We start from the raw sequence: 20,825 nt of genomic DNA, 5'->3' as shown, positions 1-20,825 counted from the left end.
AATATTCAGTGAGGAAATCCACATCTCAGTGCTTTTTAATTGCTGTAAAAATAGTGTTAAAAGTCAGGAGCTAAAACAAAGTGATTTCAATAAATGAAATGAATTCAACACCTCCCAAGGCATCCTGGGAAAATGAAGACTGAAGGAATGAGAAAGGAAGCTATAGACAACAATTTGCAATCTTTTATTTACACTTTTAAACAGGATTGCTAACTCTCCAATGTATTTTTTGTAAATAAAACAATCAATTTAAGATAAAATGGATTGATCATTTCATTAGCCACTTCTTTTCAGACCCTGGGATGGAGTCCATCAGGACCCGAACACCTGTCAGCCTCCGGGTCCAGCAATTTATTCAGGACCACTTCTCCAGTGACTGTGATTTTCTTCAATTTCTCCCTTCCTTCATCATTAACTTCTCCATGGTAATGTCTCTGACAACCAGAGTTTACCTGCTCACCAGTGACAACTCTTCTCTCTTAAAGTATAAATGTTGTTGCCCCATCAAATTGGTATTCTTGCAAATTGTCCTGATGATTATAAGACAGAAAGCTTTGACAAGATGCATCTTTCTTCCGCAATACAAAAAGATAAACTGTTTCCAGAGGTAAAAGGGTCAATACCTGGGAAGCGATGGGGAAAGAGTAGGAGAGTAAGGATGACTGGACAATTTTACCAAAGGAGCTGGCACAAACTTGATCAGCCAAATGGTCTCTTTCTCGATTGCATTATTTTATTTACCAGTAGCTTCTTATAAGTTAAATTATTAAAACTTACATGCTAGAAGGGGCATGATCGCCATTGAGAAGAATTGAGTACTGGCCATAATTATCTGTGCGTACTCCAATGATGATTAAAAGCACACCAGCTGGGAGGCCTGGGAATACAAATGAGTACAGTTACAGAGATTACTGACATTATTCTGTGATTGTTAATAGAAAACATTTATTAATAATTCCGACTACAGTGAGAATTACACTCCAAACCAATCAGGCTCACAGTGAGAGTTAGCTTCACGTGATAGAAGCAATATCTCTTCGCACACAGGACCCTATCCTTTGGAGGAAGAAGATATTTGCCCATACATCGTATATTCTTCATTGAGGAAAGGGTTATGGAATCAGTCAATCCGTGCTGCTTTATCCATGACAATGCCTTGACGGCACAATTTGGAGGGACCAGTGTTGGACTGAGGTGGACAAATTTAAAAATCACATGACACCAGGTTATAGTCCGACAGCTTTACTTGGAGCCACTAGGTTTTGAAGCACTGTTTCTTCATCAGGTGGTTGATGACCTGATGGAGAAGCAGCAGTCCGAAAGCTAGCGCCTCCAAATAAACCAGTTGGACTATAACCTGGTGTTGTGTGATGTTTATCCTTGACTACACAAAGTATGCTTGCCTGGCCGAGTTTAAGCATCTAACTAAGACTAACAGCTTTGAGTTACTGCTGCATCTATATCCCAAACACGGTCCGATCAGTACCCTCGTCTTACACTACATGGGTTGATGGTCCCTTTTCAACATTATTTCCTTGCACCCCAGTCTTGATGACTCAAGAGGAAAATGATTCAAGTTGTGTTTATTTTAAGCAATATTTTAGAAGTAACCTTGCATAGCAAGAGTTCAAACTGCTCTTGGAGACCTGTTTCCTTGTTTCAATTTGTTTTATTTGGCTTGAAATGAAAACTCTTGGCTATATTTGTCAAATCCACAGAGAATATAAACTGAGACAGTGTATGACAAGCTGCTGAATTCACTCAGAGCCCCTGCTGTGTCGCTGGTATATAAGAATTTCACTCCCCCGAGATTCCAGTATACAGGAGTGTCAGACACACAAAGAGGTCACTGACGTTAAGACTCAGACTTCAGATGTTGGCAGGCTGCTATGGGGTGCTGCGCTGGGAATGTTGAATACAGTCGGCAGGGTTTCTACCCAGCATGGAGCTGTCCCCTGACTCTGACTGTTTTTCTGCTGAGTAATGTGAGTACAGTCAGAAATACCTGCTCTGTTATGGGGAGTGGTGACAGATTGGAAAGTGAACGTTGCTGTCAGAATCCTTCACTTCCTGCTACAGCAACACGAAGGTGGCAGCTTTTGGAAGAAAACTTGTTCTTTGGTTTAAAATACCGGCCTGTGTGTATAGTCATGCTTGGCACATATTAACATGTGTCTCTCAGTGATGACTCTGGGGGACCTCACCCTTGAACCTTTCAGCACTGAATTTAGATTCCTAAGACCCAGCTTTCAATCAGAGACACAGTTCATTGCTGGAGGAATCTCTCTAATTAATCAAGAGAAACCCTCTATCCATGAATTCCACTCTCACAAGAGGGGATGGTGTCTTTGATTGGTGCTGTCTCAGGATTACATTTCAAGGATGTTTCATGCTGTATTCATTCCCAGCTGGAAGTAAACCTGGACTATCAAACATCACTCCCATTCTGTTTTCTGTCTGGGTTTGAATCTGTTCACTTATCAATTACAATTCCTACTTTCACCAAGTTTGATCCTGAAATTTGACAGAGATTTTCTCCTGTTATCTGACAGAGACAGCCAGAACCCTTAAAGAATAGCTGTTTTATACTTCAGCCCCTTTTCTTGTAACAATGAAATAAAAGTTGTTACTACATGAGTGAGAATCAGACCATGCACTTACAAATAACTCAGTGACAGAATACTTCACACTCACCCCAACCGAGAAGGCAGAGTTTCAGCATGTAAAACCGAATGTAAATGTTGAAGACTTTGATCAGCATGAGGTACAGGTGAAATGCTTCAATTCCCATCCATGTAAAACTGCAAAGCAGTGAGTAATGCAGCAGGGCAGCAATGGCTTTACACAGCTCATCAGTGCTCTTGGAACTGAACACTGTGCTGGTTAAGAAGCTCACATTGAGAAGAAACAAGGCAACAGAGAGATTCACGTGGATCTGGATGGAAGCTTCCTTTTGTCTTTTTCTGAATGAAGGGAAAAGAAACAGCAGAAGGTTACCTCAGAGTGCAATGGGATCTTTATCAGGTGGGCCAATGGGTTGAGGAATGGCAGATGGAGTTTAATTTAGATAAATGTGAGGTGTTGCATTTTGGAAAGGCAAATCAAGGCAGGACTTCCCCTTAATAGTAAGGTCCTGGGGAGTGTTGCTGAACAAAGAGACCTTGGAGTGCAGGTTCATAGCTCCTTGAATGTGGAGTTGGAGGTAGTCAGGATAGTGAATAAGGTGTTTGGTATGCTTTCCTCTGTTGGTCAGAGCATTGAGTATAGAAGTTTGAAGGTCACGTTGGTTTGGCCATTTTTGGTACATGACATTGAAGGTCACGTTGGTTTGGTACATGACATTGGTTTGGTCATTTTTGGAATATTTTGTGCAATTCTGGTCTCCCATTTATTGGAAGGATGTTGTGAAACTTGAAAGGGTTCAGAAAAAAATGACAAGGATTTGCCAGGGTTGGAGGGTTTGAGCTGTAGATAGAGGTTGAACAGGATGGGGCTGTTTTCCATGGACCATTGGAGGCTGAGGGGTGACCTTGTAGAGGGGCATGAATAGGAAAAATAGACAAGGTCTTTTCCCTGGGGTGGGGAAGTTCAGAACGAGAAGGCATACCTTTAGGGTAAGAGGGGAAAGGTTTAAAAGGAACCTAAGGAATAATGTTTTCATGCAGAGGGTGGTACGTGTATGGAATGAGCTGCCAGAGGAAGTGGTGGAGGCTGATACAATTACAACATTTACAAGGCTTCTGGATGGGTATATGATTAGGAAGGGTTTGGAGGGATATGGGCCAGATGCTGGTAAATGGGACTCGCTCAGATTGGGATGTCTGGTCAGCACGGATGAGTTGGACTGAAGGTCTCTAACCGTGCTGTATATCTCAATGACTCCATTTGGGAATAAAACAGCAAGTTGATAAACATTGACTTTGAAGATTTCCTGCATCTGGAGATGCCTGAGGCAGGTGAAGCATGTGCCTATGGTTGTTTCTATAACTCCCATCTCCTGGAGCAGGTGGATAACCTGAAGGCACAGCTCGAGGGGCACCTCTCTACAGCAAGAACCCCTAATCAGGAAACTCTCCCTCTCTGACCACCTGCTAAAGGTGTGCTGGAAGGAATTGTAGCTCGATAATCAATCTGGCCTCAGTCTGGATGCACCCTCTATGGTCCTCAAGTCCTGGAGTGGGACTTGAACCCAGAGCTGCTAACTCAGAGGTAGTGACACTGCTCACTGCAGATACAAACTTTGACCATGACATACTGAGGTACAATCTGAAAGTAAAGTGAATCATTACTCAGCTACAATACTCTTAGAATTAATGTCAAACACTAAAACAGAAGTAAGCTTTGTTTCATGAACTTGCTGTTGTGAATTACTCATAAGCTCTATCTTCAAGGAGACATTTGTGATATATTGTGATTATACAGTGAGATCATTGAGAATGGCTTCTTCTCCATGAAATTTCATCTTTGATGATTAATGTTCCTACCTGAGAATAAAGTGGATGATTAAAGTAATTGCTGTGAAAATGCCAGAAACACCACAACCAATCTGGGTGATGTATGTTAGCGATCTCAATGTCTTCTCATCCAAGTGTTGGTTCCCATCGATTTGCTTTATAACAGAAAACGAGACCATTGACATGAGGATTGGGTAATGTTTTCTTCAACTGAGTGACACACCCTACTTTCACTGCACTTTCCCTCACCTCTGGGTTGGGGTCCCCCTGTGATATCTACTCATCTCCTGTTGAGAAGCCACACAAACATCTGATCTAAGGCCAGGTCAGTCTGAAAGCAGCCACAAAGATGTGCACTCTGAACAATTCTCTTTTCTACTCTGAGCTACTGGGCCTCCACACAATCCCCAGAACGACAAGCTCCACATCAGATACTCAGCACCTGGAGAGTAATGAAACTCCCAGCCCTAATGTTGACAATCCTAATGGGATAGACAGTGAAGATGGTGTCGGGGCGGTGGGAGATGACAAATGGGTTAGATACTCAGAAACAATTCACTTCCCAAGAGCCATAAACCTTTAGAAAAAAAATCACCAACACACACTGGGAGTGAGAGATTTACTGCAACCAATCCTTAGGGAGCTGGATGAGTTTTGGTGAGTGGGAGACATCTTGATCTGCCCAAGGTGAGTGGATTAACTGTGATTGTGACATCAGTTGTCATTGTCTCATGGACCTATCAGGGTCAGTGTGACACTTCCCAAAGCTCCTCCCTCAAATTTGGATTCTCCCTCAGATTTAATTTCTCTTGCCTCCCTGTAAAGATGGGATAACTCTGAAAGAAAGGAATGGGGGGAAATGGGTTTGAAGCTGAGTAGCTTGCTGCCTGTTGGGATGGGATCGTCTTAATAAAACAATTGGCTTTTCTAATCTGTTTTTGCATCTTTATGTATTTTGTATTTTTATTGCTGCTAAAATTTGTTGATCGCAGCCAAAGTGGAATAGGCCAAAAGATACATAATATTGCATTACATTGACCCTACCAGCAAGACAGCAAAGAAAGTCAGGTGATTGCACCGACAGATGACTTCATTGACTGTGTTTTGTGTTGTGCAGCCGGAATCGTTCCAGTGACCCTCAGCTGGGTTCCCTGCAATAGAAAGGGGCAGCACTGAGAACTCAATCCTTGGGTCAAGGATAACTGAAATCTGTTTGTAATTTTTATTAATGACTTAGATGAGGGAGTCGAAGGGTGGGTCAGTAAATTTGCAGATGATACAAAGATAGGTGGAGTTGTGGACAGTGAGGAGGGCTGTTGTCGGCTGCAGAGGGACTTAGATATGATGCAGAGCTGGGCTGAGGAGTGGCAGATGGAGTTCAACCCTGCCAAGTGTGAGGTTGTCCATTTTGGAAGAACAAATAAGAATGCGGAATACAGGGTTAATGGTAGGGTTCTTGGTCAGGTGGAGGAACAGAGGGATCTTGGGGTCTATGTACATAGATCTTTGAAGGTTGCCACTCAGGTGGATAGAGTTTGTAAGAAGGCCTATGGAGTATTATCGTTCATTAGCAGAGGGATTGAATTCAAGAGTCGTGAGGTGATGTTGCAGCTGTACAGGACTTTGGTTAGGCCACATTTGGAGTACTGTGTGCAGTTCTGGTCGCCTCACTTTAGGAAAGATGTGGAAGCTTTGGAGAGGGTGCAGAGAAGATTTACCAGGATGTTGCCTGGAATGGAGAGTAGGTCATACGAGGATAGGTTGAGAGTTCTCGGCCTTTTCTCGTTGGAACGGCGAAGGATGAGGGGTGACTTGATAGAGGTTTATAAGATGATCAGAGGAATAGATAGAGTAGACAGTCAGAAACTTTTTCCCCGGGTACAACAGAGTGTTACAAGGGGACATAAATTTAAGGTGAAGGGTGGAAGGTATAGGGGAGATGTCAGGGGTGGGTTCTTCACCCAGAGAGTGGTGGGGGCATGGAATGCGCTGCCCGTGGGAGTGGTAGAGTCAGATTCATTGGCGACCTTTAAGCGGCATTTGGATAGGTACATGGATGGGTGCTTAATCTAGGATAGAAGTTCGGCACAACATCGTGGGCCGAAGGGCCTGTTCTGTGCTGTATTGTTCTATGTTCTATGTTCTATGACCGTTTTCCTTACCATTTTGTTGTAACTCCCAAAAGACACATTTTGGAATGGCCTTTACCTAATATGAAGAAAATGATCAATAAATCTTTGCCACCCTTAACATGAATATTTCCTGTTAATCAATTGAATAATGAAAAGTGAAAAATGTCCTTACCGGTGATGATTTGTTAAATACAATTATCACAGGGTCTGTCAGATTATCAAGCGCTCTATTCCCCACTTGAATTCCAACCACACGATTTAGAACAGTTTGATTTTTAACCTGCAAAGATATACATATAGGTTACAGTAGAATTTCTGATTAAAATCAAATGAAGGAAAGGAATGAACAGCAGCCTAATTTCTGGGTGAAGACAGACTCCACTCACTATAGTCAAACGTACAAAGTGTGTTGACGTGGAGTGTTTGGATCGAGGTCTTACCCTTGTGTTTTCAGTCATCCCACCTTGTGTGATGGACTGGGATCAATGGTTCTCATCTCCACCCAGCTCTCACTGCTGGCTCGAAGGGTCATACCCTGTCTGAGTTGAGGGACAAACCGTAATGGAAGGAGAAATGATGAACATTGAGGTGTATTCATTGACAAAGAAAACAGCCAGGGCAGAAAGATTCCAAAGGATTCAAATAACCAGAATGTTCTGGACCAAGTGCATGCTCCGATCCTTCCCTTAAAAGGTTTGACCGGAAGAGAAAGTCAGAAAGCTGTCTGCTGGAATGGAAGAAAAATGCTCAATGTTGGTGACACCGGTCCCCCCAATGACGAGGGGCCCCTGTACCAGCCAGACTCGACTTGATCTACTGGTCCCAGGGTGAGGTCCTGATGAATACAATGCCAGTGACACCCTCCATTGGTGGGATAGACCTAAATGAACAGGGAGCCTGAGGTGTCAGCTTCATGGTGAAGAAAACGTACTGTCATTAAACATTCAATCCATTCAATCGGCCATTCTGAACATATCATGTCCATGTGTAACCCTGTCTAAGACCAGCAGCATATAACTCTCAGCAGTGTTCATGCTTCACTCCACAGGGATCAGTGCTAGAACAGCAGCTACTCACAATGTTTATGAAAGATTTCGATCAGGAAGTCAGCGTCATATCTCCATGTTTGCAGATGAGATGAAGCTGGGTGGGAGGGTGAGCTCTGTGGAGGATGCAGTGATGCTTCAATATGATTTGGACATGCTGAGTGAGTGGGCTAATGCACGGCAGATGAAGTATAATGTGATTAGTTTACAAAAATAGGAAGGCAGATTATGATCTGAATAATGATCGATTTCCAAAGGGGAGGCGTAACAAGATCGGTGTGTCCTCATAATGCAATTGCTGAAAGTGAGGATGCAGGGGCAGGAAGCAGTGAGGAAGGTCAATGGCATGTTGTCCTTCATAGTGAGAGGGTTCGAGTACAGGAGCGGGAGTGTCCTGCTGTAATTATACACGGCCTTGGTGAGACCACACTTGGAGCATTGTGTCCAGTTTTGGTTTCCTTATCTGAGAAAGGATGTTCTGGATATTGAGGGAGTTCAATGAAGGTTCAGTGACCTCATTCCTGAGACTGCAGAACTGACATTTGAAGAATGTCTGAACCAATCCAGTCTTTGTTCACTGGAGATTAGAAGAATTGGGCAGAATCTCATAGAAACCTATCCAATTCTAACAGGAGTAGACAGGGTAACTGCAAGAAAGATGTTCCCGGTGACTGGGGAGTCCTGAACCAGGGATCACAGATTGTGAATATGGGGTCAGTCATTTAGCACTGAGATGGGGAAAACGTTCTGCACTCAGTGAGTGGTGAGCCTGTGGAACTCTTTACCACAGACAGTGGTTGAAACCATTTCATTGAATGTTTTCAAACTGAAGTTAGATATAGTTCTTAGTGCTAAAGGAATCAAAGGGTACAGGGAGAAAGCAGGAACAAGGGACTGAGTTAGATGGTAGATAAGGATCGAAGGACTGAATCGTCTCGTTCTGCTCCTATTTTCTGTGCTTCCATCCTGCCCCAGCATAAAAACACAGTGAGCAGGAAATAGAGGCATTTTTGGTGGCAATCTGAAGTGTTGCAAATTCAGTTAAATGGGATGTTATGATAATTGCAATGGGTGACTTATACAATTAAATTGGTGAAGGAATATCGGGACATGTGTCGATCAATATGACCTCAGATCCAGAAGACCATTAGACCATAATAGATAGGAGCAGGCATTAGGCCGTTCAGCCCATCAAATCTGCCCTGCCATTTAACCATGGCTGATGAGTTTCATCTTGCTTTCTCCCCATAATGCAATGGAGTGGCTGAAGGACCTGAACTTAAGGGAATTTATATTTGCCAGGATTTGGTGTTGGAGAGACTGTTAGGTCTGAAGGTTGATAAGTCCCTGGGGCCTGATGGTCTACATCCCAGGGTACTGAAGGAGGTGGCTCAGGAAATCGTGTATCCGTTGGTGAATATTTTCCAGAGTTCGATAGATTCGGGTTCAGTTCCTGAGGATTGGAGGGTGGCTAATGTTATACCACTTTTTAAGAAAGGTGGGAGAGAGAAAGCAGGAAATTATAGACCAGTTAGTCTGACCTCAGTGGTGGGAAAGATGCTGGCACATCTGGATAGTAGTAACAGGATAGGTCAGAGCCAGCATGGATTTATGAAGGGGAAATCATGCTTGACTAATCTTCTTGAATTTTATGATGCTGTAACTCTGAAGATGGATGAGGGAGATCCAGTAGATATAGTGTACCTGGACTTTCAGAAAGCTTTTGATAAAGTCCCACATAGGAGGTTAGTGAGCAAAATTAGGGCACATGGTATTGGGGGCAAAGTACTAGATTGGATTGAAAATTGGTTGCCTGATAGGAAACAAAGGGTAGTAATAAACGGCTCCATTTTGGAATGGCAGGCAGTGACCAGTGGGGTACCGCAGGGATCAGTACTGGGACCGCAGCTTTTTACAATATATGTTAATGATATAGAAGATGGTATCAGCAATAACATTAGCAAATTTGTTGATGATACAAAGCTGGGTGGCAGGGTGAAATGTGATGAGGATGTTAGGAGATTACAGGGTGACCTGGACAAGTTAGGTGAGTGGGCAGATGCATGGCAGATGCAGTTTAATGTGGATAAATATATGGTTATCCACTTTGGTGGCAAGAACAGGAAGACAGATTACTACCTCAATGGAATCAATTTAGGTAAAGGGGCAGTACAGAGAGATCTGGGTGTTCTTGTATATCAGTCAATGATGGCAAGCATGCAGGTACAGCAGGTAGTAAAGAAGGCTAATAGCATGCTGGCCTTCATAACAAGAGGAATTGAGTATAGAAGCAAAGAGGTGCTTCTGCAGCTATACAGGACCCTGGTGAGACCACACCTGGTGTCCTGTGTGCAATTCTGGTCACCAAATTTGAGGAAAGACATTCTGGCTATTGAGGCAGTGCAGCGTAGGTTCACGAGGTCAATTCCTGGAATGGCGGGATTACCTTACACTGAAAGACTGAAGCGACTAGGCTTGTATACCCTTAAGTTTAGAAGACTGAGAGGGGATCTGATTGAGACATATAAGATTATGAAAGGATTGGACACTCTGGCAGCAGGAAACATGTTTCTGCTGATGGGTGAGTGCCGAACCAGAGGACACAGCTTAAAAATACAGGGTAGACCATTTAGGACAGAGATGAGGAGAAACTTCTTCACCCAGAGAGTGGTGGCAGTGTGGAATGCTCTGCCCCAGAGGGCAGTGGAGGCCCAGTCTCTGGATTCATTTAAGAAAGAGTTGGATAGAGCTCTCAAAGATAGTGGAATCAAGGGTTAAGGAGATAAGGCAGGAAGAGGATACTGATTAGGAATGATCAGCCATGATCATATTGAATGGCGGTGCAGACCCGAAGGGCTGAATGGCCTACTCTTGTACCTATTGTCTATTGTCTATTGTCTATAACCCTTGATCCCCTTGATACTCAAGAACCTTTCTATCTCAATCTTAAATATACTCAATGACCCGGCCTCCACAGCCTTCTGTGGCAATGAATTCCATAGATTCTCCATTCTCTGGCTGAAGAAGTTTCTCCTTATCTCCGTACTATAAGATCTTCCCTTTATTCTAAGGCTATGCCCCCAGGTCCTAGTCTCTCCTACCATCTTCTCAACACCTACTCTGTCCAGGCCATTCAGTATTCTCTGTGCTTCAATGAGATCCCCCACCTCATCCTTCTAAACTCCATCGAGTAGAGACCCAGATAAAATGGAAAAGGAGAGAGACTGTCACAGTTTGATCAAGAAAATGATGCGATAATAGAAAACACAACCATAGTGAAGCAACCACAATTAAATTACAGACTTGAGAAGTTGAAGCAATGTGTTTAGAAATTATGTGCCGTTGAAATAATATTTTTGAAAAGTATAAATGATATTTATGTGTGTCCCAGCATGGAGAGACATTCCGAAAATCCCAGATAAGTAAATGATGTCTGATCATTTAGACCATCGCACGTTGAAGGATGAAAACATGTGACAGGCATTCACTCTGAAAGGAAAACTCGATTGGAACGTTTCAGGATTGAGGAATCAGACAAACCGAGAGCTCAGGAGAAGGAATAGGAAAAAAGTGGAAAATAAACATGAAAGAGAGTAAGCAGCTGCTGCAAAGGAAATATGACCAACACAGAAAAGAAAGCAAGACCTGAACTGGATGAGAGATGAGAACCCAGCAAGGATGGCAGAAAGGGGAGAAACCAAAGAGAGTACGATGGAATTGAAAAGAAAACCCTCTGCATGGAGGCAAAGATGTGTGGGGAAATGTTGGAGCTGGAAAGAAACCACAAAATGAGAGTTAGGCACGAGACATTGTTCACAGATAGAAAGGGATGACAACAAACAATGGAAGACAAAGCTGGTCAAATATTGTTTGAAAGTGATGCAGTAGCAAGACAATCATGCAAATTGAGGAATATAAATCCAGAGGAAAATGCTGGACAAAACATTGGCATCAGAGATTATAGAACGCTTTCAAATTGATGAGTACAGGAAAAAACTTCGAGTATAGATGAAATAAGAATATACCATTCAAAAGCCCCGAGAGAAATAGAATTAAAAGGGATAACAGGAGGTTGGAATTAAATATAGACCAAAGAACACGTTCTAAGTTGGTTGAAGTGTTCATTGTTCATGAACCAAGCAGCCTCAAGGACTGGAGTACAATCATTTTAGAATGACAATTTTTAAGTCATCTTATTAAAGACATTTGAAAAATCATAATAAAAAGGTATAATACCCCATTTGAAGCAGCCATTGGAGAAACACAGTCATGTTTTAGCCCTGGAATAGGAAGAAGGCATGAAATATTTAACCTCAGGACAATCTCTGATATATACAAGCACTGCATCGTTTTTATCACCAAAAATTAATTGGTGTGTTGCTGAAATGTATCATTGAGAGTAAGGAAAAGTGATTTATCCAGACTCTGAACGTTAGACTAGAAGAGGGACAATCAGATATATTTCACATTGAAGAGAGGAGCTTAACAATACAGGATACTGGAGCCAAAACGTTTCAATCAGTTCACAGAACATATATGTAGAAAATTAGGTGTGCTTCCAGGAGTAGAAACTGGAGGTGAGTACATTCGAGATGTGGGAGGTAAGGTTTTCACACAAAGGGTGGTGAGTGTTTGGAACACTCTGCCTGAGGAGGTGGTGGAAGCAGACACAATAGCAACATCGAAGATACACCTGTCCCAATACGTGAATAGGAAGGGAATAGAGGGATACTGTTTCTGTAAGTGAAGGCAGTTTTAGTATGGAAGGGCAAAATGTGTCAGCACAGGTTTGGAGGGCTGAAAGGTCTGTTCCTGTGCTGGATTGTTTTTTGTTCTTTCATTCTCTTTGTTCTTTATACATAACGAACTTGGAGTATGCTGACAACACTACTTACAGAATCAGAAGAAGGGAAATATTATGGAACAGGTGAAAAATAGAAGTTTAGAATATGGATTAACCCGGGCTCAAGTCCCACCTGCTCCCGAGGTATGTAATAACATCCCTGAACAGGTTGATTTGAAAATATCTAAGATCGAGAAAACGTCGAGAATATGGATTAAGTACGAACAACAAAAAGTCAAAAACAAGAATAGAATATATTTAATGAAACCAGGGCAATGTCACACTGGAATAAGTGGAAAACTATGTCCATTTCTGCCAAATGACAACCATAGATTACAAATATGATGCTGAAGGTTGAAGGAGGATAGAGATAGGCAGGAGTAATTTTGTGAAGATAAAGTATGACAGAACAATATAAAAGTTCAAACGTAAAGCAAGGAAAAAACTTCAGAAGATGTTCCATTCCATTCACGTTCCCCTTTCTCTCAGAAACCTGGACAATACATTAGGATCTATGGAAGAAAACAGAGGCCTTTGGAATGTATCTAATAAAACATATGCTCAGATTGTCATACAGAAACCACATTGAAAATGGAGAGGGGGTTGACATTTCAAGAGCAAAAAGAACTCTAAAATGTGACACCCAGAAAAGAAAGTGTCAGTATTTCAGTGACTGGATCAGAACTGAAAAACCAGGAAGGTCTCTTCTGAAGGGCAAAGTGGGGGCTGCAGAAAGAGGCATCATCGGTGATAGACTCAATGAAAGATGTCAGAGAGGGGTTGTAGGTTAGATATAGTGGATATGGGAGGATGGTACAAGTCAGAAGGGTGTTGCATAGTGTGACAGCAGATCTCCTTGCGGGATACAAGCAGTACCATGAGTCCTCTCAAGTTTTGAAAATGTACCAAGGTTGTGCACACACACTTCCAACAGGAGCACAGGAGATACCATATTCATTGAAGAGTTTGTGTGCATGTACCTAATGATCACCAGCATCATCGACAGGAGATAGATCATGATGTCAGTCAGTGAGTAGCAGCGATTTGACACCAGTGCTGCCACTTTGGAGTTCCATCATCCAGCCGACCCCATGGTTCACCCTGAACACAACATTAAGATCATCACCTGTGCTACTTCGAGTCCTCTGAGTTAATTGTAGGATTGCTGTATTCTTTCTGGCTGATGCTACAATTTTGTGCATTTGGGAATCTTTCCATTCTTGTTAATAGATACAAGGAGTGGTTCAGGGAGTGGTTAAGGAAGTGTACAGGGTCTGATACAGGGAGTAATACAGGGAGTAATACAGGGAGTGGTACAGGGAGTGATACAAGGAGTGATTCAGGGAGTGACACAGGGAGTTGTACAGGGAGTGGTACAAAGAGTGGTACAGGGAGTGATTGAGGGAGTGGTACAGGGAGTTGTACAGGGAGTGATCTGGATAGTGCTGAGTTTTTTTGGTGGATTTTGCTGTATTAATTCGTTGTCATCAGACACAGTGGGGCCTGTGAAGATTCATCATGACGGGGAAAATGAACAGAGGCGTAACCATGAGAAAAGGGACACGGCTTTCAAACAGATACCATGTCAGCTCAGGATGGTTTGGAAGCAATTTCTCCCTGAATTTTAGCGATGAAAACAATTTGTGACTATTTCACTAAAAAGGATTGTGACTGTAATTTACCAACGATTGCAGCTCAACCTCAGAGCTAAGCAGGGACAGCATTAATAATAGCCATCAATTGGACTGTGGCTCTGAACTCTTTAAGCTTCTGACTTTCCCTGAGGCTGCAACAGCTTGCAGTTTTCAGTATACTCCTGCATGAGAGAGACTCTCCGTTCAAAGGGAATGAAATTCATCCCGGTCCCTCTTGAAGGTGGAACAAATTGAAGGATTTCTTTGGATTGCAGCCTTTACACAGTGCGGGTTTCTCAATGAGCTGACACACAGTGCCTTGTGTATGATTACAGTTTACGTTTTACCATTTCCCTGAGCTGAAAGTAATTCCACTCCCTCAATGTGGGTCTGCTGTGTGACCACAGGTAACGTATCTTTCAGGTACATGCCCATTATCCTGGCAGCAATTCTGACACATTCATTCTGTGGCAGTCCTCTGTGCCATCTGTGCCCATTATCCTGGCAATGCAAAGATTGGTTAATGATCAGCAGGATGACCTCCCCATGATATGGCCCATGACTCCAGATGGGAACCTTGCACATGTGCACATGACATTTGACATGCTCCCATTCTTTAGAACAGACCATTGATGTCCTGAAGCAATGTCCTGAACTGTTGTGGAAGAGCCCTGTAATCTCCAGCTGATCAGGTGTCAGGATTTGTCCTGGTCTGCAGTATGTTTGTTATAATGAGAATGCCTGAACGCAAGATCACACAATAGGCTCCTGTAACAAGCTCAGGCAGAGACTCTGATAGACCAGACTACAGAAGAAGGCCGCTGGGTTTATAGTGATCCAACGTCATCATGAGGCTTTCGATGTCCCCTCTGAGTTGAGAAGTTGAGGAACAGGCGTAAGAATGGGAAGGGAGAAGTGGAAGAACAAGACAGATATCTGGAATGAGGCAGCCCCTTTCTGTTCAGGCTGGATGTGAACAAATCATTCACAAGCAATACCAAGAATTTCAAAATAAAAACCGAAAGAACTGCAGATGCTGTAAATCAGAAACAAAAACAGAGAAAGTTCAGCAGGTCTGGCAGCATCTGTGAAGGGAAATCAGACTTAACGCTTCGGGTCCGGTTTCCAGAAACATTAACTCTGATTTCTCTCTGCAGATGTTACCAGACCTGCTGAGCTTTTCCAGCAACTTCTGTTTTTATACCTAGAATTTTAACTCCACTTCCAAGTCAGAGATTCCTTATTGGTTCTCTGTCACTGACCGTCACATTGTTTACTTTCCCCACAAAACAAGAGTAAAAGCCGACACAATGGCTGATGCTGCCTCCTCCAGAGCAGCTGAAACACACAGGGGCCTCTCCCCCCACTTCCTGCCTCCTCATCTGTGACCCACCCTGTCCTGCAAGAATGAAGCGAGTGTGTCTGTGAGTAACATGCAATGCTGATGCAGCTGTTCTGATTGAATAAGTTGTGAGTATTATAATAGTGTGAAGTGTGTGTGGATGAGGGATAACGTGTGTGTGTTAAGGCTGTGTCTTTACTGATGGTTATTGTGTGTTAGTGGGTGGTGGGTCTCTGATGATTTGAGATGTGACTGAGGGATTCTGTCACCCTGAGTACACAGTGCACCTCTCCTATTCATGACATCTCTTCTTTTCAATACCTCTTCCAATAAGATTTGCAGTGCATATCTGAAAGTTTGATCCATGCTGTCCCCGAGGATCAGCACGGTTGGCTGTTCCACAACCCTGATGTTTGAATGGTCTCAGCACCATCTGCAGCCAAAGAGCATCTCCCCATTTCGAAGTGGACACTGGCTTTAGACTATGTTTGACACACATGATACTGGAACCTTTACTGATCTGTTTAGCCAATGATCAGCCACGGGGCAGTGGTTGTATGTAGCAACAATGGAAATGAGGTCGCACAAAACTGATATCCGGTCTCCACCTCAATCAACAGGCATGGATTAATTGGACATCACAATCCCTGGACCTGTGTCCATCAGTAAACCCATACTGTCTCTGCAGTTATGATACAAACTGGTTCCAAGATCCTCACACCAGGCCTCACTCCACGCTCTCTGACAATGACCATCACTGATGATCACACTAAAGTGGGAGACTCGATAAGTAAGAACTCCCTGTACTTTGGAGCACTCTCATCTTCAAGAACATGAAGGGGCTGTTACATAACTGAGAGGATACTCTGGGTCATTCTTGGAGGGATGTTACATACCTGAGAGGATACCCTGGGTCATTCTTGGGGGGATGTTACATACCTGAGAGGATACCCTGGGTCATTCTTGGAGGGATGTTACATACCTGAGAGGATACCCTGGGTCATTCTTGGGGAGATGTTACATACCTGAGAGGATACCCTGGGTCATTCTTGGGGAGATGTTACATACCTGAGAGGATACCCTGGGTCATTCTTGGGGGGATGTTACGTACCTGAGAGGATACCCTGGGTCATTCTTGGGGGGATGTTACATACCTGAGAGGATACCCTGGGTCATTCTTGGGGGGATGTTACGTACCTGAGAGGATACCCTGGGTCATTCTTGGGGGGATGTTACATACCTGAGAGGATATCCTGGGTCATTCTTGGGGGGATGTTACATACCTGAGAGGATACCCTGGGTCATTCTTGGGGAGATGTTATGTACCTGTGAGGATACCCTGGGTCATTCTTGGGGGGATGTTACGTACCTGAGAGGATACTCTGGGTCATTCTTGGTGGATCACACCACTGTGCAGCACCTTGGCAGATTGCTATTTAAATGCAATCTGTTATTGTTGCATTGATTGAATGGAAACCTAAAGCTTGAATCTGTCCCTTGCTGTTGTCCATCAGAAAGGTAACATTTCGGTGCTTTCTTTAGAGATGTTATTACAAACCTCTGGAACAGATGGAACTTGAAACCAGGTTTTCTGGCTTAGAGGTAGGGACACTACCACTGCACTGCAGTGTTTACTGTCATACTAACACACTGGTCACTTGTTGTTGTGTAGTGATGTACAACAAAGTGACTGATGTTAGCCTGAAGCACAAATATTTGACCATTAGGTTTTTAACCAAAGATGGTCATTTTTATTCCATTCCCTCCCCCACCCTGGTGTACTCTGCTCATGTTACTCGGTATGGCCTTGGAAATTCTCACATTCAGGACGGTGTACTAACTGAACACACAAAGAAATATCTGCTCAAAGCATCAATTTACCTCAGCAAGAGTTCAATAACTGTTTAAATAATGCTCAACAAGAACGAAAACTATCGCCTCCGATAAAATGCTCAATAAGCAACAGGGAGAAAGGTCAATTATTTTAGTATCTTTTGATAAAATCCAACAGCTCATTACACACTTGGAAAAGTGATTAATTACCTGGAACAGTCTTGCATCCCTGAATAATAGTACTTTACTCCGTATCATTTTCGTTGTAATGTTGATGTTGTCCAGGAGAGTTGGTGACAGACTGATCCTAATCGCTGGGTCAAAGGCAGAGATATTCTCCTGTGTTTTATATTCAATAGAAATAATACATTTGGTTAACTGACAAGAATCTGCAATGCCATTTCCCTCTTCCCTTCAGGAGTAACGCGCTGAAGAAGTTTCAAACTTTTGGCCTTTTGTCCCACTTTAGGACTTCAGCACAAGAATTAAGGCTGACCCACCAGTGCAGTACTGAGGAGGTGAAGGGGGGGGGCTGCATTGTTGGAGGGGATGACTTTCAGATGGGATATTAAACGGAGGTCCCTTCTACCTGCCTGGTTGGATGTGAAAGGCCCTATGGCACCATTTTGAAGAGGAGCTCAGGAATTATCTTTCAATCAACATCAGAAAAGCAGGTAATCTGGGTCATTGTTATATTGTTGTTTGGAGGAGGTTGCTGTGTGTGAGTTCACTGCCCTGTTTCCGACAACCGTGTCCACACTTCAGAAAGTACGTCACTGGCTCTAAAGTGGTTTGAGAAATGCCAAATAAATCCAATTCTTTTCTTTCTATTAAAAAATCCTGTTGACCTTTGGTGGAAGTTCTAACACTCGCTGTGGGAGTTCTTTAGCAGCACTCAGAGCATCTTCCACCTCACAATATGGTACCAGAGGCCTGGGGCCTGCATGAACATCAGGGAAATGACAGTGGGACCAGAAAATAGAGGCTGACTCACAAGATCAGAAATATAATTATGGTCACCCTCAAACTGTTCAAACTCATTACCAAAACTCTGCTCGTCTCAAAACAGAATTGGAATTTTAAATGTTTTATGAGAGAACTTCTGAGGTAATTTTAATCTCACTTGTCCCGTTTGAAATGGAGTTAAAGCAACCGACAGTTTTATGCTGCACTCAAATTTCCACCGTATTAATTTCAGTTCCCTCTCAATCTTCCGGTCAGTAACGGGGTCATTGAATCAGCACCAGGATGGAGCCCTTACTCATTCCCTTCGTTAAGAATATGGGAGGAGAAGAGTGTGAGCACGTACACAGGGTTATGTGCTTGTTTGTTATGCACTTGTTTGCATGTTATGTAGAATCCCTACAGTGTGCAAGCAGGCCATTTGGCTCATCGAGATCATACTGACCCTCCGAACAGCATCCCACCCAGATCCATCCCACTGTGTTATCCCTGAAACCCTGCGTTCCATATGGTCAATGGATCATCCCTGGATCACATCCCCACTTTAGCATGGCCAATTACCTTACCCACACAGTTTTGAACTGTGGGAGGACCCTGGAGCACCCGGAGGAAACTCACGCAGACACGGCAAGAAGGTGCAAACTCCACACAGACAGACGGTCACCCAAGGCTGGAATCAACCCTGGGTCACTGGCACTGTGAGGCAGCAGTGCTAACCACTGTTCCACCCAGTTGTGTAGTGTGTTTGTGTGTATTTATGTCTGTATATGTGCATGTGTGTTTGTTTACGTATATGTGTCCGTGTTTGGGTGCATGGTGTGTGTGTGTGTGTGTGTGTGTGTGTGCGTGTGTGTGTGTGTGGGTGTGCGTGTGTGTGCGTGTGTGTGCGTGTGTGGGTGTGTGTGTTGCATGGTCTTGGTGGAGGTGGAACAGAAAGTAAGTGAATGTCACACGTTCAAACTCGGAGCAATAACAGAGAAAGAGAGACTGCACTATGAAGAGAAAGTGGGGACACATGACTTCCAGCCACTCATCCTGCCAGCAGGACTCTAACTGGGACACAAGAGGATTTCCACATACACTCACCGTATCTGCATTAGGGAACTGGAGAGCTGGGAAATTTTCAGCTTCTGTATCTTGAATGTAGAATATGACATTCTCTGTTTCAATAACTTGTCTGTCCATTTCACAGTCTCCAATCAGTAATTTGTTTTCCAAACCTGAGATGATCGAAGCTCTGCATAAGATTAGTAAAGGAAGAATGTTACTGCCCGCCAGTTAAGGAGGGCTGGAGTTCAGCAGCAGTGGGTTCGGGATAACTTGCTGCATCAGGACAAATAGTTTTACATAGTGCATTGGCCTGAGGCCCACACTGCACTCTAGCTGCCCGTCTGGGTGAAGGAGGTGAAGGAGAGAGGCCTGAAGCCCTTTGGGGAGGCTATACAGCCGGCTCATGAGGATCTTTATCTTCAGTGTAAATACAGCACGTCCTCAGGGTGCAACCAGACCAGTTTGTTCATTTGGTACGGGTCAAAATGTGAGGCTGCATTCCTGATTACAATATTTCACACATTTTCTTCCTGATGGCATCCTGGGATCTGCCCAGTGCCTTGAGCAGCTTGCTCTAGGCCAAAGAATGTCCTGGTTCTGCACAATGCCATCCAGACAATGCTCATTGATTACGTTCTCTGCATAACATGCAGCACTCACATGAAATAAGACAGAATGATGCCAATCAATTGGCCTGGAGATATCTGGTGGGGTCAGACCAGTTGGTGCAGAGGCACTGGGGGACTTTATCAGACCCATGAGCTTTATTCAGTCATTAGCCACAACAAAAACCTGAGTAATTGATAGAAGATATCATTCTGAGGCCCAGAGGAGGGAAAGGATAGCTCCCAGGAAGCTCAGTTATTCAACAAGACAGTAGATGTTTGCAAATGGCAATGGGGGAGTGCTGAGGGAAGGGAGGATCAGAAGCTTCAGGAAATGCAGGATGGCACTGAACAAAGTAGGAAGACACTGCACACTCGCTGCACTTGGTAGGATTACAGATCGTGGTGTTTATCACCAATGTGATTCAGGGAAGTGACTAAATTACCTTCATGTGTACATGTATAGATCTGGGAGTCAGTTAGCTTGGTTGGCTGGATGGTTGGTTTGTTTTGCAGAGTAATGTCATGACCATGGGTTCAATCCCCTTACTGACCCTCCTTCTCAAACACCCCATCCCCTCGGTGACCTTCAGGTTTAATCACCTCCAGTAATCTCTCTCCATGAGAGAGTAGTTCAGTGATCTTCTAAGATTATGACAACTTTACCTCTTCTATAAATCTACAACTATGATTTTTAAAATGTTTCAGGATTTAAGTGTTTTACATGATTGAGATACGACATCTGTCTATCTGAGTAATTCCATAAAAGTACACAATTACAGCCGGTTTATTCATGATTAATTATAAAACAGAAAGGCAGAGAAAGATATCGAGGACATTCCCGATGTGTAGAAGCAGAAGACTTTGTAACTAAGAAAGATGGATGGTAGGGAGGGTTATAGTCACAGAATAAGGGGTCAGCC

General features: G+C 43.4%; 1 protein-coding gene across 1 annotated transcript in view; it reads right to left on the bottom strand.

Moving 5' to 3' along the window:
- The window catches only part of LOC140496196 (adhesion G-protein coupled receptor G2-like), a 54,583-nt gene that overhangs the window by 9,455 nt on the left and 24,303 nt on the right, over positions 1–20,825 (bottom strand). The window contains exons 5-12 of the mRNA XM_072595696.1: positions 19,334–19,484; positions 17,495–17,623; positions 6,759–6,866; positions 6,617–6,662; positions 5,499–5,605; positions 4,485–4,609; positions 2,695–2,963; positions 778–877 (exon numbers count right to left, since the gene is read on the bottom strand). Coding sequence (XP_072451797.1) covers positions 778–877; positions 2,695–2,963; positions 4,485–4,609; positions 5,499–5,605; positions 6,617–6,662; positions 6,759–6,866; positions 17,495–17,623; positions 19,334–19,432 — 983 coding nt within the window. The 5' untranslated portion in view covers positions 19,433–19,484. The remainder of the gene's footprint in view (positions 1–777; positions 878–2,694; positions 2,964–4,484; positions 4,610–5,498; positions 5,606–6,616; positions 6,663–6,758; positions 6,867–17,494; positions 17,624–19,333; positions 19,485–20,825) is intronic.

This window comes from Chiloscyllium punctatum, chromosome 26, assembly GCF_047496795.1.
Source record: "Chiloscyllium punctatum isolate Juve2018m chromosome 26, sChiPun1.3, whole genome shotgun sequence".
Classification (NCBI taxonomy): Eukaryota; Metazoa; Chordata; class Chondrichthyes; order Orectolobiformes; family Hemiscylliidae; genus Chiloscyllium; species Chiloscyllium punctatum.
Note: the sequence above shows the minus strand (reverse complement) of the source record. Positions and strands in the feature narration are given on the sequence as shown.